This window comes from Pleurodeles waltl, chromosome 2_2, assembly GCF_031143425.1.
Source record: "Pleurodeles waltl isolate 20211129_DDA chromosome 2_2, aPleWal1.hap1.20221129, whole genome shotgun sequence".
NCBI lineage: Eukaryota > Metazoa > Chordata > Amphibia > Caudata > Salamandridae > Pleurodeles > Pleurodeles waltl.
Window position 1 is genome coordinate 1,023,102,379 of NC_090439.1, and position 27,074 is coordinate 1,023,129,452.

The window sequence follows — 27,074 nt, forward strand, 5'->3', positions numbered from 1 at the left end:
CAGGTATAATGGTTATTCATGTACTGTTGGTCAGCTGTCTTTCCATAGTACACTGTGCTGCTGTTAGATGACTCAATGATGGCATACACCTAACTTGGAGATAACCTTTACGTGCAAAGTCATTTAGCAGACTAGATATGACTCAATGAACAGACATCTAAACACCAAGGTCCTCCAACATCTTGTAGGAAGTTGTATGATATAGGAAATCACTGTTTACCACGTAGCTCTAACCCAGAATGGGAAGCAAGTGTCAATGTCATATCAGAGGATGAAGTAATCGCTTTGTGTGCATGTCACATAGCGTGTCTACCAGGCAAGGTTTGATATCACTTGTTGCATTACTTACAGTAGCTGTGTGTTTCACTTCTCCTACAGGTAACCAAGCCATTGTGGCAATGGAAAGGACACCAGAAACAGCCACTTACCTTCTGGATAAAGCCCTCAGTGAGAAAATCACCCCTGGATATGTGGACATTGAGGACGACTCTGGCCCATCTGGGACACCTGGTCAGTCAACAGGGATCAGCCTCACCCTGCCTTCATCAACTTCTCCAAACCCTGTTGCTTCAACATGTCAGGCAACTGTTCGCCCCCAACAATCATGTGCTCCCCGAGTAGGAGTACCTGAGTCATCTGTCGTAAACCCAGACAACGATGGACCTCGCACCAGTGGGAGTGGGCAAACAGTACCAGGGGTTCAGGCACATATGGGTAGGGTACGTGGGAGGGATGGTGAAGGCCCAAGGATGGATGCTTCTAGGGATTCAGCTGTCCAGGGCACCATCTCCCAAGTCTTTGGAGCTTAAGAACAAGCCCAAGGTGTTATAGGCCAGGTAGTTACCATGATGGGTGAGATAAAGAAGCTGCAGAGGGACAACCACCAGAAAATTATGCAGCATTGGGAGGCCCAAAATGCCAATTTGTCAGCCATTGCAGGGGTGCTGAGAGACTTGAATAACACCCTGAGTAGGTTATGTTCAAAACAGCTGGCCACTTGCGCTGGCAATGTGACATCTGCCCCTTCAATATCTATGGAAAAGTGGATGGGAGGCCCTGCCAGGGGAAGGACATAACTCAGAAACCCCTGCCTCTGCACCTGTGAACCTTACCCTGCCAACGTGGACATCCACCTAAACATCCAGGAGGAGCTGATTCCAAGAATTCAACCACTGCCAGGAAGTGAACCCCTGCTGATTGGTTCCCCTTGTGTGTCACTGATACACCCTGTTGACTGTCGCACAACCAATCTCCATTTTCCAGTGGTACAAGAACACTGCACCTAAGACTCCATATGTTGTAGCAGCTACCCATATGATTTCAACCACCATGAGAGAACCCTTAACTGTTTATAGCCATTAGTTTTGATCCAGTTCCCACATATGAATGTGCACTCCTTAATAAACACTACTAAACCACAGATCATGTATGAGAGTCCGTTTTTCACCTACATGTAATTATCAACTGTAATACCTGTTTGTTAGACTTGACAGTCTTAGGGTGGTCATCCCCTACTTTTTGCCTGCCTCCCTTCACCTTTTGACAAAGTTTTTGCTTGTTTTAGGACTCTACGCACTTTACCACTGCTAACCAGTGCTAAAGTGCATATGCTCTCTCCCTTAAAACATGGTGACATTGGCTGATACTCAACTGGCATATTTAATTTACTTGTAAGTCCCTAGTAAAGTGCACTGCATGTGCCCAGAGCCTGTAAATTAAGTGCTACTAGTGGGCCTGAAGCACTGATAGTGACACCCACATAAGTATCCCCTTAACCATGTCTCAGGCCTGCCATTACAAGGCCTGTGTGTGGATGTTTCACTGCCATTTCGACTTGGCATTTAAAAGTACTTGCCAAGCCTGAAACTCCCCTTGTTCTGCATATGTCACCCCTAAGGTAGGCCCTGGATAACCCACAGGGCAGGGTGCTATGTAGGTGAAAGGCAGGACATATACCTGTGTGTTTTAAATGTCCTGGTAGTGGAAAACTGCTAAATTTATTTTCCAATACTGTGAGGCCTGCTCCTTTCATAGGCTAGCTTTAGGGCTACCCTCATATACTGTTTGAGTGGTAGGTTCTGATCAGATTTGGCATCCCAGGGCAAGGTTGTGGAGCATGCAGTAGTCCACAATAATTTGACATACTTTAGTGGGTGAGTAGAGGAGGGCTCCACCAGACTTATCTATGCTACAGAATCTTCCCTTAAAGAGCCCAAACGTTCCCTCCACTACACGCCTTGTCCTTCTGTGGGCCTCATTGAAGTGGACTTCCCCTGGCATGGTTAGGTACCTCACAGGTGTAAACAACCAAGGACAGTTTGGGTAGCCAGAGTCCCCTGTACGGAATTGTTACAAAAATGCAAACATATATCTTGGGCAACCTTACATTTGGTAGCAGATAAAAATTACAGACACACATGACATTTAAAGACTTACCAACCAGCAAGGCCCTCTCTGTGTATTGTTGTGCCATCTGCAGTGGGACATTGATGTTCCACATGATGAAGGCATCATGGACTGACCCCGGCTACCTTGCAAAAACTTATGAAATGTACCACTTCAACATAAATGGGGGATTTGTGCCAAAGCATAAAAATCAGTCTTCACATGGACCAAATCTTCACGTTGGGGAAATCTGATGTAGCTGTCCAGGTGTTTCAACAGTGCAGACAGTACAGCCTTCAAAACCAGACTGAACATGGGCTGAGACATCCCTGCAGTTAGGGCCACAGTATTTTTAGAGGAGCCTGTGGCCAGGACGTGCAGCACTGACATGACGTTTACAATGGGTGGTATACTATAGGGATTACGAATGGCAGGCATCATATCTGGCTCCAGCTGAGATACATGGTTTATGCCTATCCAGGTATTAGATTTGGATGATATGTCGATTCTCCATGGTATGCAGATCTGCTAGTGGACGGTACACTAGAGGTTCTCTCACTCTTCTCATGCCAGGGTAACTATGCAAGATAAAACCAGGATGTATGTGTGTTACTCATTCTGTCCATTGTAAGGATTACATTGCAAATGTCAGCCATAATGCTCGAACATGCCAGATGAAAATGATGAAACATTGTACACAGCACATACTTTGGTAAATAATGGATTATTACTACAATCACACCCCCTTCCCTCAAACATGATTTAGAAATGGATGAGCATGTCACTAACAGTCTCTGTGATTATGAAATTCTTATCACGTTTCACATTTAAAAGACACAAAAAACATATTTCAGATTGCTGTTGGTGTACTGACTATGCCACTAAAGTTACCTTACTTATAAATCATCAAGTTTACAACCTGTACATTAATCCTGCATATTCCTACGTTTGCCAAAGGGCTTCAGTGAACACAATGTCGTAGATATGTTTCACAGCTTGTGACGCGCCTTTGATTTTACTTTACCGATCATCTGTGAGCCTTAAAATGGCAGCTGCCTGACCTACTGTACTGGACATTAGGAAATGACCTAACTCCGTCAGCGGAAGTTGTCATGTTGGTAGGCGAATACAACCGCTGTGGACATTGCCATTGGAACCCATTGCTGCCTTTAGCGGTCTTGCACTGATTGCGATGTCCGCCGGCGGTGACGGTGCCTTATGTGGCAGACGTGACCACCATCTCATACTTCAGCTCTCACTTGACTCCTCAGACCTCTACGACCTGATCTGCTGTGTACTGCCTCTGGGAGCAATCATGCCACATCCTACAGGTGATAGGGCCCCTGCCTTCTCCCCCAGAGGAGCTTGGTAAGCTGTTGGAGGAGGTCCTACTCCTGAATGGAGAGCTTTATAGTGCACTAGAGGATTAGGTAAGTGCAGCATGTGCCCATATGTATATTTGCTCATCTATCCTTTGTTAGGACAAACAATGGTTGATGGGGAAAGTTCATGATGATGTCCAGGAAATGTGGAAGATTGAAGGGTTTTGGTTATATGAGTGGGTAGATGGGCATGTGCATATGTGTTTGTGATAGTTTTTGAGTCCTGAGACATAGTAGAGAGTGTGATGTATGTTCCCTGACCCAAATACTGACTGTAAGACATGATCACTGAAGGTGGTATAACAAGCTTTGCCATGAATACCATGTTAACAATTATGCTTGTGGTCTGGTTATATGTAACCAGCGGGCACCTGGTGCTGGATATGCATGTTGTATGCCTGTTTCAACATCACACATGGCCTGACTGCATATGGTCATCTATCACTGAAGGGGATGTTGAATGCAGTCTGTATATGGCAAGTTGCACTAACTTTTTTTTCAACCCTGCTTGTTTTGGTATGGTGCATGTGGACATGACATTCTCTTCTTGTCCGTGTCATCCACGCAGGTCAGCGCTCAACAGAAGAAGGGGATCTCTGTGCCATCGCCAAGAAAGTGCGGACCCTGGGGGTCCACAGCAGACCGATCACCCACTGTAGAAAGAGGTGGGAGGGCCTGAGATGCTGGGCCCGGTAGACTGCAGAGGCCCACCTGGGGATGTCCTCCCAAGGAGGACGGGTTTGCCCATCGTACCTTGACCCCCTCCAATAGCACGCCTAATGGAGGTGGCCTACCCTGAGTTGGATGGAATTTGTGAGTAGCACAACAGCCACAAAGGGGTAAGTACAGACCTAACACAATTTCACCCCTTTACCGGGTTAGTGTCTGATGTGAGATTGTTAGCTCCTACATTGTGGTAAGTGCAGAGGGTCATAGATCCCCAGTCAGCACATTGATGTACAGTCCCCAACAATGGTACACAGATGTGCACATTATGATGTGTATAGGGACATATCATTCACCTATGTTGTCCCCTTAGTAAAAAAGCATATCATGATGCACATGTGACAGTGTCATATATGTACCACCGTACAGCATTTCATACCCTGGTAGTTGTTCATTCCCAACTACAGGTCAATACTCCCAATATCATGGTGGTAAGTGTACAAGTCCTTGCTCTGTGTCCATTGCAATGTCCCTTGATCCATGTCCATGTGCTACATTGAGTCTGTCAATTTGATCTTATTCATACTTTCAAAAAAGGTTCCTTAAGTGTGACAGCATCATGTGAGGCTGTGATGTCCATCAGACATTTCACATGGCATGCTTGCTTAACTTATTCATACCTGTTACAAGGTAATCCCCCTTGGTAAGAGAGGGATGTACATAGACCTTTCTAATGTGTCATGTTAGTGGACAACCTACAGGATGGGAACCAGGGAGGTTTTGCTGGACTCCTATTGGATCACATACATTTGTGTCATGGCTATGAATGGTAGTACCATGTGCATGTTCAGTAGATGGTAAGTGGCTACACAGCATTTTCCTTAGCCATACTGTTGTCAGCATTGATACATAGACAAATATATCTTATTCACAGTTACAATCTTATCAGTTTTTTACCAACGTCATATGTAAATTTAAAGGTTTTGTCACGATTCTACATTGTAATGAGTTATACACATACTTTTTGTTGCTATTTAGGATATGTTTACGGAGTCCTGGCTGTATGGATATCTATTGTTTGCACTGACATCAATGTGGTGCAGATGTGGTAGTTCACAATCACATGAGTGGTATGTTATGTGTATTCAGGCATTTGGCTTGCATCATTATGGGTGTGCCTAGTATGGTAGTAGCAGATGTTATCATTCTGATTTTTTTCACAGACCGTTGTAAGGCTAGTCATGTATGATGTGTGGATAGTGATGCCATCCAGTCATAGGCCTATTGATGGAATATTTGAATGTTTAGTTATTTCTGATTGTCATATTAATGCACAGGACAGTGGTACATTGACTGGAAATAGAAGATATACTATCTGTTGTTGTGTGTGAGTAAATGTTCTGAACCTAATACGCCCTTATGTGACTGATATGCTTTGTTTTCGGGAGGACAATGATTTAGATGCTTTGGTGCACAATGTATTTGCAATTCTTTCGTACATCACTATAGGCGCATGTGTAGGTGACTTGTTCAGACTCTTTCATCTCAATAATTGTATCAATGCCAATTCGAGGAGTGGCATGATTGCATATATTCAATTGTGCATGTAGTTAACTTTGTGGCATGAAGTGGGTATAGCTTGTGTACACAAGGGGTCTTGAGTTTACTATACAATATGTTTTATTGGCTGACACATTTCATCAGGCTTAATTGTTAGTATGTGTTGAGTTTGTGTATTGAATTGTAGAATTCAATGTCACATTTCAATAACTATAGCTTGATTGTTACTTGACTATGTTGCTGTGAATAGGGATAGGTTTACTGATATCATGGTATTGTAGGTGTGAGATAGTTAGCTTAGGTGGTGTGTAACAATGTTTTTACTCAGGGATATATAATGTAACAATTTGTGACATTATGTTCTCACTTAACAGGTACTACCTGGGGTGTTGGTCAGCTGAATGTAATGTTATTGATCTATAAAGTATGACGGAAGTGGTATATAGTGAGTGTGATGACCATACCTCACTTTCCGTTATTCAGCATCAGCAGGCAAAGGAGACAGGCACCAGCTGAGTGGGGAAGTTTCTGGCCACAGGACCACGAGTCACAAGAGCACTGACACCGAGGGACTCAGTGGCCCAGAGGGCATGGGGAGACCAGATCCAGTACATCATCATCAGAATCCTCCTTCGGTGGCCACTCCCTGGCAGTGACGGACCCATCTGGGACCACCCCAGCACCATCTCTGTCCACCTTTCCCCTATCACTGCCCTCCCTGTAGCTCCCCTCCCAGTTGGCCGTGCCCGCCCATTCAAGAGGGTGGGCGTCCCCTTTGCTGTGGGCACCTCTGCCCCAGCCCCTGTTAGCGCTGCTGCCCTCAGTGAGGAGGCTATTGACCTTGTGAGGTCGAGCTCTGAGGGTCAGTCGACCATCTTGAAGGCCATCCAGGGACTGGCAACTCAGATACAACAAGAGTAATGTGTTCCTGGAGGGCATTCACGGTGCACTGGCTGGCCCACAGAGATCATTTCAGGCTCTGGCCTCCACACTGATGGTAGAGAAGTCAACCTTTGTCTACTGTCCCCCCTCCACATTCTCAATCTGAATCCCACTTCCCCTGACCCAGCCAAAGCACACAAACAGACAGGCATGCATCCACCTCAACATCCAAGGGTAGCGCACACAAACAAAAGCACCACAAGACACACCATCGCAATTCAAACAACCAACACCGACCTGCATACACAGCAACAGTCACAACCTGCCCTGAAACCCTCACCCCCAGCATCAGACACCACAACAGACACACCTGCAGACACCACACCACCATTCACTGATCCAGCCACCACACGGATCTTACAGGCAGTCTATCCCAGTAGACCCTCTTACATCCACCCCAGTCACCACACCCACACACACCTACATGCAGCACATCCACCATACCTGCTGTCACCACCCCAACAGCAATCCACCACGGCATCCCCTAGCACCTCCACCCCCCTCCGCCCAAAACACACAAACGCCCTTGCTTACTCACCCACCAAACAGACACCCACCACCCACAAGCATACCTCCCACAAACATGCACCAAAACATCCACACCAACTCCTCTTACAATCACTCCCTCTCCTTCCATGCCCAACCCCTTTCATTATGACCGTGCCCGTGTGTGCAAAAAAGCGTTCCTCCCAGAGTTTGACCTTTTCCCTCCTCTTCCCCCCGTGACACCCCTAAAAGATCAGTTTCCCTCCCCAAGGTTATTCCTTTCACCTCCGAAGCCTCCCCTCCCCCTCTGGCAGTACCCATGCCCCTGCCCTGCCAAGACGTACACCCCTCCCAAGAAGACCCAACCCTCCCTCAAGCCCAAAACCCCTCTCCCCAGCATAGCCCCGCTCCCCACCTCCTCCCAAGTCTCCCAGAGGTGCCTGCCTTCCTCCTTGATGCCCCTACCCGTGGAGGTTGCTTGGGAGTCAGAAGTCAAGTTGGGGCACCATTTTGTGCCAGTGGTGCACGTCTTTTTATTTTTTTATATGGACTGGCCAATGGCCATGGACTTTTACATTTCTCCTTTAACAAATTATAATATTTGGACCAACCAGTTGTTGGTTTGCTGGTTACATCTTTGTCCTACATTTCCTTTCCTAGGATTGAGTTGTTTGTGGCTGACATTGATTGTGTGTCAGTGTGTGTGTGTGTGTTGTGCTTGTGCTTTCTGTATTGTTTAAGCAGTCTGTGAGGGTGTGTGCAGTGCTTTTGTCCCCCAGGGATAGAGGGTGTGTTGTGTGATTGGTATGTGTATGTTTCTGACATGTTGTCGTGGTATTGTGTTGTGTTTGTGTTGACATGTTTGTTTGTAGTATGTAGCTTTGTGTGCTTTGACTGTGTGAGTCTGCGTGTATTGTGCATGGTATAATAGGTACAATGTGTTGTGTGTGCGATGTTTGTGTCTAGGCTAAGTTGCATGATGGTGTAGTTGTGTGTGTTCATTCCCAGTTGGTTGTACACTGTGTTGTATGTGTGATGAGTCTCTGGCCAGTGTAGCTTGTGAGTGCTTGACAATGTGTTTATGATTGTGAAGTTGTGATGTAGTTGTGACGTGTTGGTATGGTTTATGCTATTGTGTGAGGCTGGGCCTGTGCTGTGTTGCTCTGTGTAACTGTGTTTTTGACGTATGGTGTGTGTTTGTGTGTGTGTGTTGGATGCAGTGTGCGTGATATGCACATGTGGGTGTGTTTGTTGCTGTATGTGAATGTGCGTGTCACTGTACTGTTAAGTCTGAGTATGGCCTTCGCACCCCCCTCCCTATAATATGTTATGCGAGTATACAAAATTTGCCATTATACAAATGTAACAGGGGAGTGTGTGTACTTACGGATGTTGTTGTCGGCGAAGATTCAGTTGTCTTTCTGCGAGTAGGAGCAGAGGGATGATGTCTATTTGTAGTTTCAGGGCGACTCGGGAAGAGTATGGCTTCTTGGAGGTGAGTGTCTCCTTTTATACAGTTTGTTTTCTCCTGGGTTTCTATGGTGGTCCGACTGCAACGGAAATGTTGGCGTTGTGCAACCTCGTAATGAGCCCGATGGAAACATGGTCTCTGCCAGACTGTTGGTGGCTACATTCGTCTCCGGCGGTCTGACCGCACTGGCAGGGCTTTGGCTGTATTCTGTTTCATCACTGCCAGTGTCATAATTTAGCAGTCTTCCCCGCCAGCCTGTTACCAGTCAGACTAGCACTGCCAACCTAGCGGTCCATGGACCATCAAACTCACAATGATCACCAGTATCTGTTGCAGATTCCTTACTGACCCTCCCATCCTCTGTGCTCTGTGAACGGATTTCTAGGGGTGGGGACTCCCCTTTCAGGGCCTTAGTTTTGACGCACCAATTGTCAGTGTTCTTCATGGCTCTGCACTTCTGGTGTGGAAAGTCATGAAAAGAAACTGACGTCAGCGTACCGTGGTGGCACCTATATAGGAACTGCAACATCATAACCGGTGCGGCCGACGATGGACGCGGAGCCGTTCGATGCCACCTAACTTTACGCAGGGGTACTGCTCATGATAAATCTCTGAACTCAGTCTCACGCCTGAGGGAAATTCAAAGGTAGGGAATCTGCAGCTAGATATTTTCTCAACCTGATAAGGCATTACCGAAGGCAAGTAACTTGTTCAGTTTGGGTGCAAGTCAGTTTTACTGTTTTTTTCGTGAAATCTGTTTCTTTGCCATTTTATGAACACATGACAACAAACAGCAACTCAATAAGTTGAAGTACAGAAGCTGCAGGGCCCACATCAATTAGCACCTTACATAAATAAGGTACTGTAGGGGAAAGAAAAACACATTTCAACATCATGATAAACATCACAAGGCATTGGCATCCAGTTCTGAACATCCCGACCAAGCCTTTCTGCCCACTGCTATGTTCACCCTATACTACTCGAAGATTCGTCTCCCTCACCTCCTCCCTTCTGGTCCAAAAACTTTTGACATAATAAACCCCAGACTTCCAAATCAGCTGATAGTTTGGCATCAGATCTAAATGGACACATTTGCATTTCCACAGCCACAGCCCATTCTGAAACATCTCTAACCCATAGCTCCTCCGACTGAGCCTTAACCCCATCCAACTCACTTCCTTCCCAGCACAAGTACCAGCTGCATTAGCCAGATTGTCACTTTACGCTTAATGGGAAGCACCAGATGACCCAGCAGGCACAGCTAATGCATGAACTCACACTTCAGGGCGGTGGCACGGTTCAACTGTACATGTACCCGCTGCCAGAAGGCTCTCACCTGCCACCAACCCCACACTAGATTTAAAAAACCAACAAGGTGCCGAGGTGCGTTCAGGATTAATTTTGTTTAGGCCCACAGGAGTCACATGGGTGCAATGCATAAGGTTACACTGACTTAAACTGGACTGGGTATTACTGGACACTGTCTTGAGCAACTGACACGTCTGAGCCCAGTTCACATCTGATACAGAAACCTGCAGATCTACCTCCCAAACATTCCGCAGCTGCCCCCTAATTGTATCAGCCTGCAGTGCCTTATAAATTTGTGAAATGTCTCCCTACTCCCAACATCAATATCGCCCCCAGTGTAGCCGAGGAGGATGGGGCCGGCAGATAAGATGGCCAAACTCCCTCACCTTGTCAGACACACCGGCATAATATAGGAAATGCCCAAGCCTAACACAACCTGAGTCTGCACTTCTTCAAATGACATAAAAACCACACTGGGATACAAATCTCCTACTAACTCGCAGCCACCCTCATGCCAATAATGGAAAGACAAAGCCTCTTCCTTTGGGCGAAACAGAGCCAAGATCCATATTGGTAGTTTCCTATGAAAAGGAGGCTCCTGTATCAACACTGTCACCAACCTGTGACACACCGCCACCGTTTGTTGCATCACATTGGGCACATCCCAGGACACCTGAGTACCCACCATCAGATGCACAGGGAGCTTGCTCCCCTCCACCAACCCAGCTAGAAGATTCTTCTCCCAGTTATCTCCCTCATCCATCCATTTTGGTGTGTTGCATGTGAGAAGCATAATAATAATAATATTCCAAGTCCCCCATCTTTATTCCCCCTCCTCAACGTCCGATGTGCTACTCTAGTCTGTTTTCATGCAGAGATAAGCTAGGTGAAAAGTGAATTTAACTGACAAAACACCCGTGCGCGCAGGGGACACACGGACTTTTGAGTCATGTACAGGCACAAGTCAAACATGCTTTTGCAATGCAACGGGTCTCACATTACTCCGAATTAGAGCTACTAGCAGTTGTAAACTCCCAACCAGACTTTTCTTGCCATATTAAATGGAAAAAAACAGCGCGGTTGCGCTGCTACAGTTCAGTCGTAGTGAAACCTATTGGCAAAAGTGCAGTTAACTACGTAACCAGCAAAAGTGCAATTTTAACTATGTAACAGGGTCGATGTCATGCAAAGCGCTCGGCTTCTGCCAAGTGAGATCGCGCTGCGAAAAAAGATAAAAAGTAGTCCACAAATCGGACAGAAAACAGCAAGCCTCGCATGTTTTCAATACTTGGTTGCTGTGCTCGAGGAGGGCTAACCACCGGAAAAGGCATGACATATGCATGCCTTCCGCTAATGAAAGCAAGCAGATTTTAAAAGACCAGACCACGAACCGATGAAAGACACCGACGTGACATGGACGGGGGTCCGAGCCCTTTTCTAACTACTGAAGTATCCCGCAAGCGATAAGCCTCAGTGTTGTACTGTAGCTGTTTCTTGTGTGTATGCACCATCATCATACCAACGTATCAAAACTAATCTGTCTCATCTGAAACCCAGATCCGGCAACCGTTCCGTAGGCACAGGAGTCAGCTCCACCAGCGGAAACACCAGTGACTTTCTTTTGTTAACTCGGAGACCAGACAGTTTGCCAAACTCGCCCAGCATCTCCAACAAATCTACCACGTACTAGTTTCACTTAGTTAAGACAACACATCGTCAGCATAAAGAGATATGATATGCTGAGAGTGCCTGCCTCAATCCCCCCCATTCAAGCAACAACATACGAACCTGCACAGCCATTGCAAAAAGCAAGGGGAACAGAGGGCACCCCTATCGAGTACCATGTTCAATATCCCTTCAGGCAGACCTATGCTGAGCCACCCTCATTCACACTTCAGGGCCATTGTACAACAATTGAATCCATAATGAAAACTGTGGCCCCCTGCTGTTGACTCTACAGGGACAGCTAGCCATGACCAGTGTTACTGCTACCTTGTGCCACTGACTCCACAATTAAATGATATTTGCTAGGCCTGAAAATGTGTAATACCCTATGCAGTCAAGGGGCTGATTATATGGTTACACTACAATGTTCTTTATCATTCTTTTTTATGTGATTATGCCCTCTAGGGGCTGAATATATGGTTACATAACCATGCTTCTTCCAAATCCTATTTTTACTGTGGTGGTGTGTAGGTAATGTATGAAGGAATGGACAAACAGTTTATTTCTTATAACCGATTTTATGTGCTGCATGGCTAAATATTTATAAGATCCCAAATGCAAGGTTGTCATTATCATTTACAACGGCAACAGCTCTAACTCATGCTAATGCGAGACCTGTTGCATTGTAAATGCTTGTACTTTTTTGCTCACATTTCAGTAAGATTTCGCTCGCATTGCAGTAAGATTTCGCTCGCATTGCTGTAAGATTTCGCTCATTGTCCGCTCATGCTCAGTTAACGATTCCAAAAGATATTTTAAAAAAAAAACATATCTTTAACGTAAGATGCGGTTTTCTTGTCCGCTTCTCAGTGCGCTGTCAGCAAATAGTTTCCGCGATCAGCGCATACTTCCCGCGTCCTTTTGTTTATTTATTTTGTTTGAGCATGTGGGAAGAGAAGCCTCACTTCCATGCTTCCCATCGCACTTCATGCAGTCTCTCCAGGGATACTAAGTATTTTAGGCATAATCTAAAACCTCTGAGCTAGTTTTGGTGGTTAAATCACTCGCTGGAGAGACCGGAGATAGGATAGTGCCAGGCTTAACCTGTAGCCTTGCCGCAAGAGCTGCCAACTGCGGAATTAGGTTCGAGTCTCGGCGTCGTCTCAACAACATCCTGCGATTCTGAGCAAATCATTTAATCTCCCCATGCCTAAACAAGCAATGTGGCCTTGTATAATGTAGCTGGTGCTCATGTAGAGCGCTCCAGTACCTTCGGGCGGACTTGTGCTATATAAAACTGCAAAAATAAATTACTAGGCAGTCCTTTACGTAAATACCCCAGTGTGCTACTGCTTTTGCTGTAGAGATGTTTGCGAGCGTCAGGTCACAAGTGTAGAACCATACTGGGTTGTTTTCTCCGTTTTTCTTTTTTCGTTTCCTGCTTTTCTTCCTTATATTCTTTACCTGTATGTTCTAAGCAGCTAAACGTAGGTGTTAAGTGCGGTCTCTGGCCTACGTGGAAGGCATTCTAGCTTCCATAAACATGCGAAAGGGATAATCTACAGGGGAGCTATAGCGACAAGATCCGATGTTCACTGCATGGGGCAGAAAGGACCCTTTAGCGGAACAAAGGATAGGATAACAATATGAGGAAAAAAGTGGTTCAGACCCACATTTTTTTTCATTAGTTACCTCGTTCTTTGCGCAAAATACGGAAGCACAAATGAGGGCATTTGTGTCCAGATTTGAAACTGACAAGGCAGAGAAGGGTGCGAGCTAAGCCAGTGTTAAGACCTGGTTCCCAGACAGAACTCTGAGGCTTTCTAGGGATACAGATTTTGAACTCAAATGGTACTGAGTGAGATGGGTCTGTGCTCTTGGGTAGTTGTGCCATTTCCAATCATGTTCCCAGGGCAGGCTTCCTGATAATTGTATATCGCTTAAACCTTTCAATAGAAAGTGCATCCCAGGAGCATCTTCAGGCTTGAAAGGCAGGAGTTCTTGGCACTAGACGTGGCGTGATCAGTGATGCCTCTCATGATTAACTCTGTTATAGCATTAATAGTCTTACCAATGTTGGCAGTGTCATTAATAATGCCTTATACCATGCATTCGCTAATGTGACTTGTGATGCCATAAGTGACGTGTGCATACAATGTCACCTAGATTTGATTGTGCTCTATATGATTACATATGCCTGATATTCTAGGGTGCTCCTGTCCCTTACAGAGGTCTGGAACTCTTTACAGTTAGCTTGAGAAATACATACCAAGAGTAGGTGAATAAAAAAGGAAGAATAACTACTAAACTAACAGGACCAGGGAGAAGGGGCCAGTTTTTCAGTAGCGTCCTGCGAGTGGGCATATCAGATATGATTGTAGAAGACAGGGGGCGGGGGATGGGGTGAGCTCCAGAGGCAGGAGGACTGTATAAGGGCCACTGAAGTGTGTAAGGCCGGTCTTTGTAGGAGGAGTGAGTTCTTGCTCTGAAGTGCTCTCTGTCTTCCCGAATTACTAGGACCTGACTCTAGGTAAGTAGGGCTTCCCAGACAATGGGCCTTGTAATTCTGTACTGTAAATTGGCATGGATGCGTAGCCAGTTAAATACCTTAAGCTCCAATGGCATGTGACTGAATTCCACATCGATCAGATCAGCCCAGCTGTGGCTTAAAAAACTGCCTTTGAGGGGACAAAGCGAGAACCGAGGTACCTCTACAAGAATTTCTGCAATCCAGGTGGTAGATGATTAGATAGTGGTCAGCAGTTAGTTTGGGAGGGTGGGGTCATAGGAAATATATATTACAATAGTACGAAGAAAGAAAGAAATTAATTGGACCAGTTTGTTGATGTACTGTTGATTTACATGTATTGTTAGAGTACTTCCTAGATGAGAGGGTTAAAAAAAAAAGTTAAAATATTAATTTCTACATTTCACAATTTAGTTTTGCTTCAGCTTCATATGTTTACAATATGTTAATAAAATGTTTGTCAACTGTCAAGGGATTTCTTTAATGCTATTCTGTGGGAATAAATCTACTCTTGGTATGTTAACACGTTCTGTTTTCGCTAGAGACGTGTGTATCCTATTTACTTTGTCCCTTATTTTAATTTTCCCTTTTGTCTTGTAGGATTAGAATTGCTGGAATCCGTGGAATCCAAGGAGTTGTTCGAAAAACTGTCAACGATGAGCTGCGAGCAACCATTTGGGAACCACAGCATATGGACAAAATCGTCCCTTCTCTCCTCTTTAACATGCAGAAAATTGAAGACTCAGACGGGTATGCGACAATACTAAATTGATCCTGTTTCCTTCTGACAATTTTTGCTATATCCTATGTTTGCTCTGAGTGTTCTGTGCACAGATGCTGGTACAATCACTTTGAAAACCGAAAGGACTTGACAGATTTGAGACAGCAAGTGAATCTGTCTTAGCAATAATGATATTGTAAAAAGGACAGTGTTTATGAGCTCCTAGGGTTCTCAGCCATGACTTTGCCAATGTCAAATGTGCTTAAAAACACAACGTACATTTACATGCATGTTAACACGTGTTCGATCATAAGTTGGTTCTTTTCACAACTTATTTTTATTTTTTTGCGGAGGGCGAATATTTCAAGTTTGGAGAAGTTAATGCAGGTCAGTTAGTAAATGTTGTCATGGTGACCAGTGCTGACATCGTGGTCTACTGGAGTACAAAGGAGTAGGCTGATGCGAGCCTTAGTGGCACCTTCCAATGGATCACATGCCGACTGTCTTCTCAGCACCTGGAGGTGGGCAACGGAAAGCAGTATTGTCAAGTGTAGGAAGCAGAGGTCTTGCTGTTGTGTAAAACGTGTACTTTCTGATTGGCTGACTTAGTTAACGACATCTGACATCTTTTCTTTGTGATAATCCCACTTTTGTTGCTCATATTTTGAGATCTGACACTGAATATTTCCAATTTTGAACTCCAGAATAATTCATCTTGATTATTTGTTGGATCGTTGTTTAATTTTCTGTAAAACATCTTGTTGTAAATACATCTGTCGGCTTTTAATGAATTATGAATATAGGGCGACTTTGCAATGGTGCAGCCTTTCAGCTTGAATGGAATCATTGACACTTTTTGGAAAATACCACAACATTGTAATAGTAGCCAATCTTTTACATCCTCACTCATATCAGTTCAGGACTTGTTTGTGTTTTGCTGCCCTTTCGCGCCCCTCAATAACATACATTTTGCCCATGTAAAATCCTTCATGAAGCCCATGCACTTTATTGTTGTTCCCCACTATTGATCCAGACACCGTTTTTCTTGATACCAAGCAATGAGTTCGCCATTGTGGAGGAGGGTGTTTGGATGTTGCCACCCTTTTTGCATTTCTGGTCAGGGTTTTCTTCAAGAACGGTCCAGATTGCTTCCACCTCTTTTGTGTCCCCCAGATCTGCCAAAAAATGTACCACTTAGCTCGGTCTGCAGTGCGAACGTAGGATTTCTTTTTATGAGATTTTTACTGCTACAGCTGTTCGGTTAATGTTTGTTTCATAATTGTAGAAAGTGTTCTCTCTGAACACTCAAGTATAGCCTGCTAACTTCTTATGTTGAGTTTTCACCCTTTTCGTTTTATCACTGATGATATTTTACATCTTTTGTTTTGGTTAATCTGATGACCATTGTTGTGCAGGTATTACCCATGCTAATGTCAAAATCTAATTCCCTTGGGGGTCGGGGCACCTCAGAAAAAAATGTAATTATTTTGTGCTTGCCAGTTGCTTTGTGGAGGTCCCTGCAGCTTTTCTGAAAATACAGGAGTGCTGTGAAACCTAGCTTGTAGCTGTGATGGTTTATTGGATACTACTGATACGAGGTACCTGTGTTCTCAGGTATACATTCTAAATTATTGAACATCTCTGTCATGCTGATCCAACACTCAGGCGCGTGTCATTCAGCACTCTGACTTCTATGCCACTGTAACTCTGTAATGCCTGAAAGGACCAGATAAACTGAAAACATCAACGGCTGTGTGTAAAATAAACCCTGCGACAATAGGACTCCTCCATAATGTTCCATTCAGGTGTCTTTCCTTTCCAACTTGGAAACCTTTTACAATTTAGTCTCCAGATGAAAAGGTCCCAACACAGTTTAACCCAGCATTGGCAAAGTCAGTGGGTCGTACCTTTGGGACATAGTGGCTTCACTAATGCCTTTTTCTCGCCGTGTTGTTCAGCATGGCTAAAAGTAAAAAATAAAATTACGCATGCTTGGCTACAGCATGACGTGGCACCATTTTTTTTTTTTTTACTGACCAGAAAAGTAGCGGGAAGAAAGCACTCTTTTTGAGGCGGAGTTACCAGCAATTTGCTGCCAAGTGCCTCATGGAAAAAATTATTTAAAAAAAGGATGTGGGCATTTGGGGCAGCAGGACGTGGATGGTGAAAGCAACAGGAAGAGGTCATGGAGAGGATAAAAGCAGCACACGAGGAAGAGCAACACAGGGGTGGAGGGAGATGCATATGAGCAGAAAAGAACCCAAGCTGGAGAGAGGCAGGCAGTTCGGCAGGGAATAAGCACACAAGATAGCTTGCAACACAAGGGAGCCAATAAGACATGCAGTGGGGGTTGCGTATTTGGTATAGTCGGAACACACGTGGGAGAGAGCGGGAAAACACATTTACTTTCATTGATGACTTGAGAAAATGAAATCAAATAGTTCCCTGGTAGTGAGCAGTGTAAGGATAGAAGCCAGACAGTTGGAGAGGTGGGCCAAGAGGCTATTCTTTAGTTTATTGGTAAACACAAAGTGGGCAAACTGAGACAAGGAAAGCCACCTATCAGAAACAAGCAATGAAACTGATAGTAAACTCCCCCATATGAAGCAGTTGGTGGCCTGCGAACCTCAGTATGTTTTTTGTGAACCCACAATAGGCCTTTTGCAAGCAGAGTGTTTGCGCTGTCTGGTAGGGTTGACCTAAAAAAAAATGACACCAGAGGACATTGAGTGGCTCCAAAGAGCCCTACAGCAAGGTGGCCTTGCCTCTTTTTACACTTAATAATGTAGGCTGCACATTTTTCTGGTGAAATTCGAAATGTATTTTCCAAATCACTGGACACTGAACAGGGACTCTAAGTCTAAAAATATGAAAAATGCAAAGACTATTCTACAGTTTTGTCTTGGCAGGCTGATGGCTAGTTTTAGACCTGTCTGCCTTAGGGCGGTCTTCGTCCAAATGTATTGCCTTTTACCCTACTATTTTGCTGAACTTGCTTTTGTTGGCTTTTTGACTCTGCATTTTACAACTGTCACCCTGTACCAACGTGCCTGTGCTCACTCCCTACAACATGATAAAAATGGCTTACCCCTGATTGGCATATTTAGTTTACTTACAGGTCTCTAGTAAAGGGGTATGCCAAATATCCAAGGCTTGTAAATTAAATGCTACTAGTGGGACTGTGTCACGTTTTGTGCCACCCACTTAAGTAACTCCTTAAACATATCTCAAGTCTGTGTTTGCAGCCTTAATGCAATTTTAAACTGCAAAGTTGACTTGGCGGCATAGCCCCCTTGCCAAGCATTAAACTCTATTTTTATTACATGTTGGTCACCCCTAAGGTAGACCCTAGGTAGCCCATAGAGCAGGGTGTATTGTAATTAAAATGCTTAACATGTAAATTTGTTTTTCATGTCCTCGTAGTGAAAAACTCTTAAATGTGTTTCTCACTACTGTGTGTAGTACCTATCCCAAAGGATAACATGGGTTGTCTTAATACATTTCAGAAGTCTTAACTTTTGATTGGGAACCAGTAAACATTTCATGTTTGGAGTCTGAGAAATTGTCATTTAAATACCCCTTTAATGGTAACGTTGGGTCTTAAGTTGTCCGTTGGACTTTGTTTAATTCCCTCAGACACCCACACAACAAATGGATTAGGCGTAACTGGATTGGTCACCACTGGCAGGATGGGGTGGGTGGGATGCGGAGCTGGGCACAGCCCCACTTGCAACTGAATAGGCTTTGCCCTGCCTTCACATAAAGGACTTGTCACCACTGCACTGTTCATACCGCCAACTTGGGGGCAGGGCAAGGGAGTCCGGAAACTTCAAGCACTTCAAAGGGAATCCTATAGAAATGTCTCCTACTTCAAAAAAGGCATTGGGTATAAAAATAGGACCCTCAGACTCACTTTACATCTCACTTTCTGGACTTGCTGAAGGACTCGCGGAGGACTGACTGGTACTGTGACCTGCTGTGTACTTCAGAAGACTGCTTTGCGGCACCTGCAAGAACTGCTTTGCTGCCTTGAACCCCCTAGAGTCCTGCCATGCTGCTTGAACCCTGTTCTACTGCTGAACAGTGCACTACCAGAATGACTCCAAGGTCTAGTTGGCTGGCATCCTAGTCAAAGTTTTCAGGGACAGACAGAAAAGGCTCCAGCCATCTTGAACCCATATCTGGACTCAGCCTGTGTGAGTCATGCTCAACCAACAACCCAAATTTACACAGAACAGCTCTTCATATGTCAACATTTCTTGTATCCATCGCAACTGACTTGGCACTGTTGGAATATGGGTCCTCAATAGGCTACATTTACTTTCAAGGCTAGTTGTTAGAACAAGCCTAATAGTTGCATCTCCAAAAGCTGGAACTAGGACACATCTCTCTGGGGTGAAGCCCTGCTCTTCTTTCAAGATAGAAAATAATAATTATATATACAACATGCCTCTTTTTTTCTTTAATAGGCAAGGCAATCTATACACTGACTGCCCTCTATGTTTGGTGATAAAGCTGTGGGCACAGTGACTGCCACAGTTCCGCGTTCAGCATTGAAAGCAAAATTATTCAATCATTTTTCAACTTCCATCACATTGGAAAACATAACCCGGAGGAAGGAAACACAGGCTTCTAAATTGTGACGAGAACAAATTCATCTATCAACTTCATTGCAAAATTAGCCTAACTTATATCACATTAGAAAATCACAGTTCGGGAAGAGAATTTGATTGTACCTAGACTGCAAAACCCCCAGGGGTGATGGACTCCCTGTAGAATTTTGTAAAGCCTAATCAGATATGGTGGTGGAAAAATGCATGCTGTGTATAGGGAGGCTATTGAGCGGGGGAATGCTCGCCCTGTCTGTGAGAGAGATCATAATAGTCTTGATCCCACAGCAGGGAAGGGGCCTGTTGAAGCTGGGCTCCTACCGCCTGCTATCAATGCTTAAGGTTGATTTAAAGATACTTAGCATAGTGCTGGCGATGAGGCTTCTGCAGTTTTTGCCGGGGTTGGTTCATGACTACCAATCTGGATTTATCCCTGATGAAACACCTTCTGTAACATACGGCGACTAACGTATGTGATGCACTAACCTGACTTGAAGCAGGACACCTATGCCATGGCATTCCTAGATATAGAGCAGGCGTTTGATTCAGTCTGCTGGAAACACTTGTGGCAGGTGCTGGAGGTGTTTGGTTTGGGTCACGCTTATATTGTATGGGTGAGATTACTATATTAATGCCCGATGGCAAGGGTGCGAACAAGCCGATATGTATCTAACGCAATCACTTTGCAGTGGGTAATACAGCAGGGATACCAGCTGTCGCCACTGCTGTGTGTGCTGGCAATCCGCCCAGTGGCCTTTCGTCTGAGAAAGATCATGGGGGGATGGGAGCATCCGTGTGGGATGCATAGAACATGTGGTCTTGCTTTATGCGGATGATGCATTGATATTCCTCTGTTGGTCAGACATACCTTCCCTGATCTTACTAAACGTTATGCACGAGTTTAAGGATTACTCTGGCTTGGGGGTCAATGCAGGCCTATCAATGCTTTCCCCCTGAGGAAGCTGGGTGAGTTTCCGCTGTTCAGTTGCCTGAGGCTGGTATACCAGGGAAAACAGGCCACATTTGAGATTAACTTTGGTTGGGTGGTCGAGGCCCTGCATCCAACTGTTGCATTCTGGAACACACTACACTTTTTTGCTAATGGGGAAAATTGCTGTAATAAAAATGGTGGTGAGCCTATGCTGTCTTTGTGTTATGTAGGGGGCCATGTACAAACTCCCACGTCCGATTTTTCAGAAGTTAGATAATCCCTTAATGCAGTTGTTATGGAATGGTAAACAGAGCAGGGTGGGATTTGCTACACTTAAGACAGCGTGCTAAATGTGTACTGGAAGATACAGATCTGAAACTTTACTACCTGGCGGCCCATCTACAGCATGTATGCATTGGTTGGATGGCAAAGACAACTGGGAATGGGCCCTTTTAGCGGAATCACATGATGGTCACCAGTTGGGAGAGTTGCTTTGATGTAAACTTTGATTTGTATGTATCTGCTTTAGACTGTTTGCTGAAATGCCAATAAAAACATTTTTTAAAAACAGTATCAGCCACAACTGGGGAACATCAGCATGGCCAGACATGTCAGAGATAAGGTGCCACTATTGTTCCACTATTGTTCAAAAAGCGTCTATTGTTTTTAAAGAAAATATGTTGCACGCATTGGATTGCTGGTAGTCACATGGATTATAATGTTCTGTTCTTACAACAAAATGATCAAATTGGTTTAGAATTTGTCTTCTCTTCAGAAAATCTGAAGCATGTTTCTTTTCCCTGAATGTATTTTTTTTTTATCTAATACAAGATAAAATCTTTGAATTATTTTACTTTCAATGCTGCATACAGTTGCTCTGTGACACCTGTTCATATCGATTCTTCTTAAAGTCTTTGACTAATAGGCATCTTTTTTTCTTTCTCTGTTAAGAGTCAAACCCCTTATCTGGTTTAAAAGCGCCAGATCTCCCATCTTCCGTTGAGATTTGGCTTGACAGTGTAGCTGTCCTCAGAATTATGTGATCAACAGAAAAAAGGCTTAAGAAGTATTACTGAGAGAGTGGCATAGGCTTCACCCACATGATGATCTTCAGTTCTACAAGCTTTTGATTGGGTTCATCGTATGTGTTACCAGAGAAAACGAGTGCCAGAGAGGGTTATGGTGACAAGCCAGTTACCCATACCCTTGATTGGTTCAGATGCAATATGTCTGATCCCTTTATTATGAAAAGTTATAACAAAGGCTATTGGCTTGATTTATTGCGAATAGCCACTAGGCATTTAAGGACAGATTGTTATTACACTATGGTAAAGCGTGTGGATGAGTATTTGTTGCATGAAACCTCAAATTGCACTAGCAGGCAGGGATCTGGTATTGGTTACCCTTTCTGTTACCCTGAGGGTAGAAGAATTGCACTGTACAAACACTGTTGTGCCCTTTTTTTGGAGGGGGAAGTTTGAATATTGTTTTGCCAACTATAGTTGTGTACATATTTATAATTTTATGACTGCATGCTTATTGCTGGCTTTTAGGAAGGCTTATGTTAAACACGGCAGGATTCAGTTGATTATAGCAACAAATAAAAGATACAGGTAGCATGCCTGATTGGTTCATTGGTAAAGGTTATGTCATATTTTGTAGGTCCTATCTGTTGATTTTACAATGGTATAGCAAATGCATTAAGCCTCACTTATTTATTATGAAATGCACATGTTAAAGCCGGTAGGCCTTAAATGATTAAGGCCTATGGACAGGTATTCTGTTCCATGGAATCTCAAAGATTGCCATAGCATGCATGGTTTAGTGTTGGTTAACCCGCCTGACAAAGCTTGTAGGTACAATGTTATGCATGGTGAATTGGGTCAGCCTGCTACAACCATTGGTTCTGGTACCGTGTGACTGACATTTTGCTTGATCACGTGCACACCTGCCTCAAAATGAATGCTGTTCAGTTCTGGGGCTAGTGAGTCAGTCCTTTAGTTTTCCATTTTCTCCTTAGGCTCCATTTAATTTCACTTTAATTCACTCCCTTTCTTCTCCTCTTTTTCTTTTTTATGGTAGCGGCTACTTAGACTGTGATACAGGGCCACTTCCTTGTTGCAGAGTGCCGCTTCCACTTGGCCACTACTTCAAAGCAGGATGACCACCTTTATATGGTATTGTCCATTGCATGTCACTGTTTTATTGTCCAAGATTGCTGCTACTTTTTATAGTAACATTTAGTTGCAATTGTGCATACCAATAACAAAACAATTGCCTTGCTCAATATGAATACTAATACACAGTGCGTCACTGTCATCCTGTGGTCCTGGAATAGGTATGGAACAGTATCCTTCCCAATGTTACAAGCCGATTGCTGCAACTTTTATAAACAGCATGTCAACCTTCTTGGCTAGGTACAACAATTTTCCATTATGCACAGTACCATTCCTAAATAGTTTATTATTAGTTTACCTTTCCAACATAGGCAACGTGTCGCTTCTGAACATGGTTGCCACTTTGGATGATGGCAGACTGCACAATACCTTAGTAACATGGCAACCTTCTTCTGTATTTAATTTTTCACAATCTTTTCGTGCAAGCATCTGCTGCAGATGAATGTAGCAGCATTTTGCCTACTTTCATTCTTTGAAATGTTCTTGCACATGCTTGTTGGGTTTGTGTGTGTGTTTTATTGTGGACTGGTATGTAGGTGAATGCAAGAATTAGAGATTGGGTGAATGGTACATGAGTGCACATATTAGGCACAGAGAGGATGTATGAAGAGTTATTGTGTTCCTAAACTCACCAGTAACTGAAAAGTCACTTTTAGTAATAAGATAATGCTATTGGCTTGAAATTGCTTGACACTCCAGGCATATACGTTACATCATAACTGGGAATCACTGATCTTCTGCATCCTATTGCATGTGGCCACTTTGTCCCATAGAGCTCCATGTGTTATTGCAGACCTAATTTGATTGCTTTTGACTATTGGTGCTTCATAATTCATGGTTTAACCGTGAACCTTATGGCTGTACCTGGGACACCGTGTTAGGCATACCTTTTAGAAGATGTTACAAAACCAGAGAGATGCTTTCTACTATAAATCCTGTAACATGTTAGCTGCAATAAGTAACTACCTGTAGTGACCAGTAGTACCAGGTAGTGCAGTTCTTTTTTTTTTTTTTGGTTGCATTCAACAGTGTTTTGGTACTTAACAACCATTGCTCGCATGTATATTTAATTATTGAGACTGTACTACTTGAGTGATTTATATATATATCACTAAAACTACTCAGGCATACAAAAACATGCATTTCTAATGCATCCAGGTTTGGGATCCAGAATTCAACTTGCAATGAATCTTTAATAGAATCTTTGTTAAAGAATGCTGCCTTCGTTTTCATTAATAAAGAGCATAGCACACAATAAACATAATGCACTTTGTGTTCACTGCACACTGTAGCATTACATTGAACACTAGATTGCATTGATCCGAGACATTTATGAGCTCTTCAAATTTATATTCTTCAGCCAAAAATCCTTTAGTCAGATTCTGTCATTCATTCATAGTAAATATGTATTTATGTGCTTTAATTATTGGGATTATGATAAATAATGGTGAATTTCTACCAAGAATAAGATATCTTGTTCTATTTTTTGAATAATTGATTATAATCTTTATATCTGGATTAGCTTTAGTTTGCAAGGAGGTGTTACTAGGTCTCTGTGGTAAACCTGATTGGTACACTGGGTTCTTCATCCATCATATGTGGAGTCCATTATTTCTCACAGTTATGGCTGCTGAGGTTTGACCTGGTGTAGAATCTTGGAACTTTGTCATTGTTAGAAATGGGGTCTTTGGTTGGCAGTCAGGTTATCACCTGTCCATGCAAGGACCCTCACTCTAGTCAGGGTAAAGGAGAATCACCCTCAGTTAACTCCCGCTCACCCCCTTGGTAGCTTGCCACAAGCAGGCAGGCTTAACTTCAGAGTCTAGGTGTAAAGTATTTGTACTCACACACAGTAACTCAATGAAAACACTACATAATGACACACCACAGGTTTAGAAAAATAGGTAATATTTCTCTAAACAAAAAAAGACCAAAACGACAAAAATCCACCATACACAAGTCAAGTTATGAATGAAAAAGCAAAAAGAGTCTTAAATCCTTAGAAAACAGTGCAAACGCTGTTAGCGTGAAAAAGTACCTGGGTTGCTTCAAAATAAGGCATGGGGGAGTGTGTGTCGGAAAAGGCCAGCGATGCGTCGATTTCTCACTAGCAAGCGAGGCCGTGCGTCATTCTTCCTCCAGTCGGGTCAGCGTACATTGTATTTTCTCTCCACAGGAGAGCGGTGTGTCGACCTGGACAGGCACCTCGATCACGGGCAGGCTTTGCATGGTCTTTCCACGCCCAGCGAGGTTTGCGTCAAATCCTGATGCATGGTATCCGCAAAACCGTGCTATGTGGGTTGGAACGTTATCAGCCTCTGTCAGCAGGTGTTGCACGTCGTTTCTCAGGCGCGTCTCGGTTGGTGAGTCAAAATTTTCCCTGCACAACGTCTTTGCATGGATTTTCAGTTTTGGTTTGCCAGCTTCACCTTCCAAGGCCCCAGGAACTGGATAGGGCACCACTTGGCAGGACAGGAGTCTCAGCAGAGAGTCCAGGTGCTGGCAGGGGAAGTCTTTTATGGCCCTGAGACTTAAACAACAGGAGGCAAGCTCAGGACAAGCCCTTGGAGATTACTTCACAAGCAGGAATACACAACAAAGTCCAGTGTTTGTCCCGTTACACAGGCAGAAGCAGCAACTGCAGGATAGCTCGACAAAGCACATTCACAGGCAGGGCAACACTTCTCTTCAGCTCTTCTCCAGGCAGAGGTTCCTCTTGATGTCCAGAAGTGATCTAATTTTCTGGGGTTTGGGTGCCCTTCTTATACCCAGTTCTGCCTTTGAAGTAGGCCTACTTCAAAAGAAAGTCTCTCTTGTTTGTGAAATCCTTCCTTGCCCAGGCCAGGCCCCAAACACACACCTGGGGGTTGGAGACTACATTGTGTGAGGGCAGGCACAGCCCTTTCAGGTGTAAGTGACCACTCCTCCACTCCCTCCTAGCACAGATGGCTCATCAGGATATGCAGGCTACACCCCAGCTCCCATTGTGTCACTGTCTAGAGAGAGGTGCAAACAGCCCAACTGTCAAACTAACCCAGACAAGGAATCCACAAACAGGCAGAGTCACAGAATGGTTTAAGCATGAAAATGCCCACTTTCTAAAAGTGGAATTTTCAAACACAATCTCAAAACCAACTTTACTAAAAGATGTATTTTAAATTGTGAGCTCAGAGACCCCAAACGCCACATGTCTATCTGCTCCCAAGGGGAATCTACGCTTTAATCATTTTTAAAGGCAGCCCCCATGTTAACCTATGAGAGAGATAGGCCTTGCAACAGTGAAAACCAAATTGGGCAGTATTTCACTGTCAGGATGTATAACCCACATTAGTATATGTCCTACCTTCAACATACACTGCACCCTGCCCATGGGGCTACCTAGGGCCTACCTTAGGGGTGTCTTACATGTAAGAAAAGGTAAGGTTTAGGCCTGGCAAGTGGGTACACTTGCAAAGTCAAATTAGCAGTTTAAAACTGCACACACAGACACTGCAGTGGCAGGTCTGAGGCATGATTACAGGGCTACTCATGTGGGTGGCGCAACCAGTGCTGCAGACCCAATAGTAGCATTTGATTTACAGGCCCTGGGCACTTCTAGTGCACTGTACTAGGGACTTACCAGTAAATCAAATATGCCAGTCCTGGAAAGCCAATTACATACACTTCTTATATAGGAACACTTGCACTTTAGCACTATATAGCAGTTGTAAAGTGACCAGAGTAACAAAAACAGCAACAACAGAGTTCAGCACACATCAGCAACCTTGGAAACAGAGGCAAAAAGTTAGGGAAGATCACGCCAAGGATGCCAAGTCTGACAGTCATACTAGACACATTGCTGAGGGCTTAACATGAGGCTGCTGTTGATGAGAGATGCAAGGGCCTGCACTGGGAAAACTTTGCACAGGTAGTGGTTCCGGTATGGCTGCGGGGTCGATGCAGAGTTCTTTGCATCAGAAGAACCCTTGTAGCAGAAGGCAATGCACTGGTTATGCTGGAATTGCACCACCGAGGTGATGTTGATTTTGCTGGATCCACAGATGGTCTGTCAGAGCACCTTCGGGCCCACTTCCAGGAGTCCAGGGCTTGGGGGCACCATAAGGCAGAGTACACTCGCAGATGATAGAGCCCAGGTGTTGAGTTCACAGTTGTTAGAGCCTTCTGTCCCTGAGGCTCAAGTCAACGATTGTTAGAGCCTTCTGTTCCTGAGGCCCATGTGAGGAGGCCAGCCAACTAGCCCATA

The 27,074-nt window shown here is 44.2% G+C and overlaps 1 protein-coding gene across 2 annotated transcripts in view; it reads left to right on the top strand.

Moving 5' to 3' along the window:
- The window catches only part of EFR3A (EFR3 homolog A), a 1,082,041-nt gene that overhangs the window by 492,357 nt on the left and 562,610 nt on the right, over positions 1-27,074 (top strand). For both annotated transcript variants that reach the window (XM_069220764.1, XM_069220765.1), the window contains exon 7: positions 14,993-15,142. In XM_069220764.1, the coding sequence (XP_069076865.1) occupies positions 14,993-15,142 (150 nt within the window). The remainder of the gene's footprint in view (positions 1-14,992; positions 15,143-27,074) is intronic.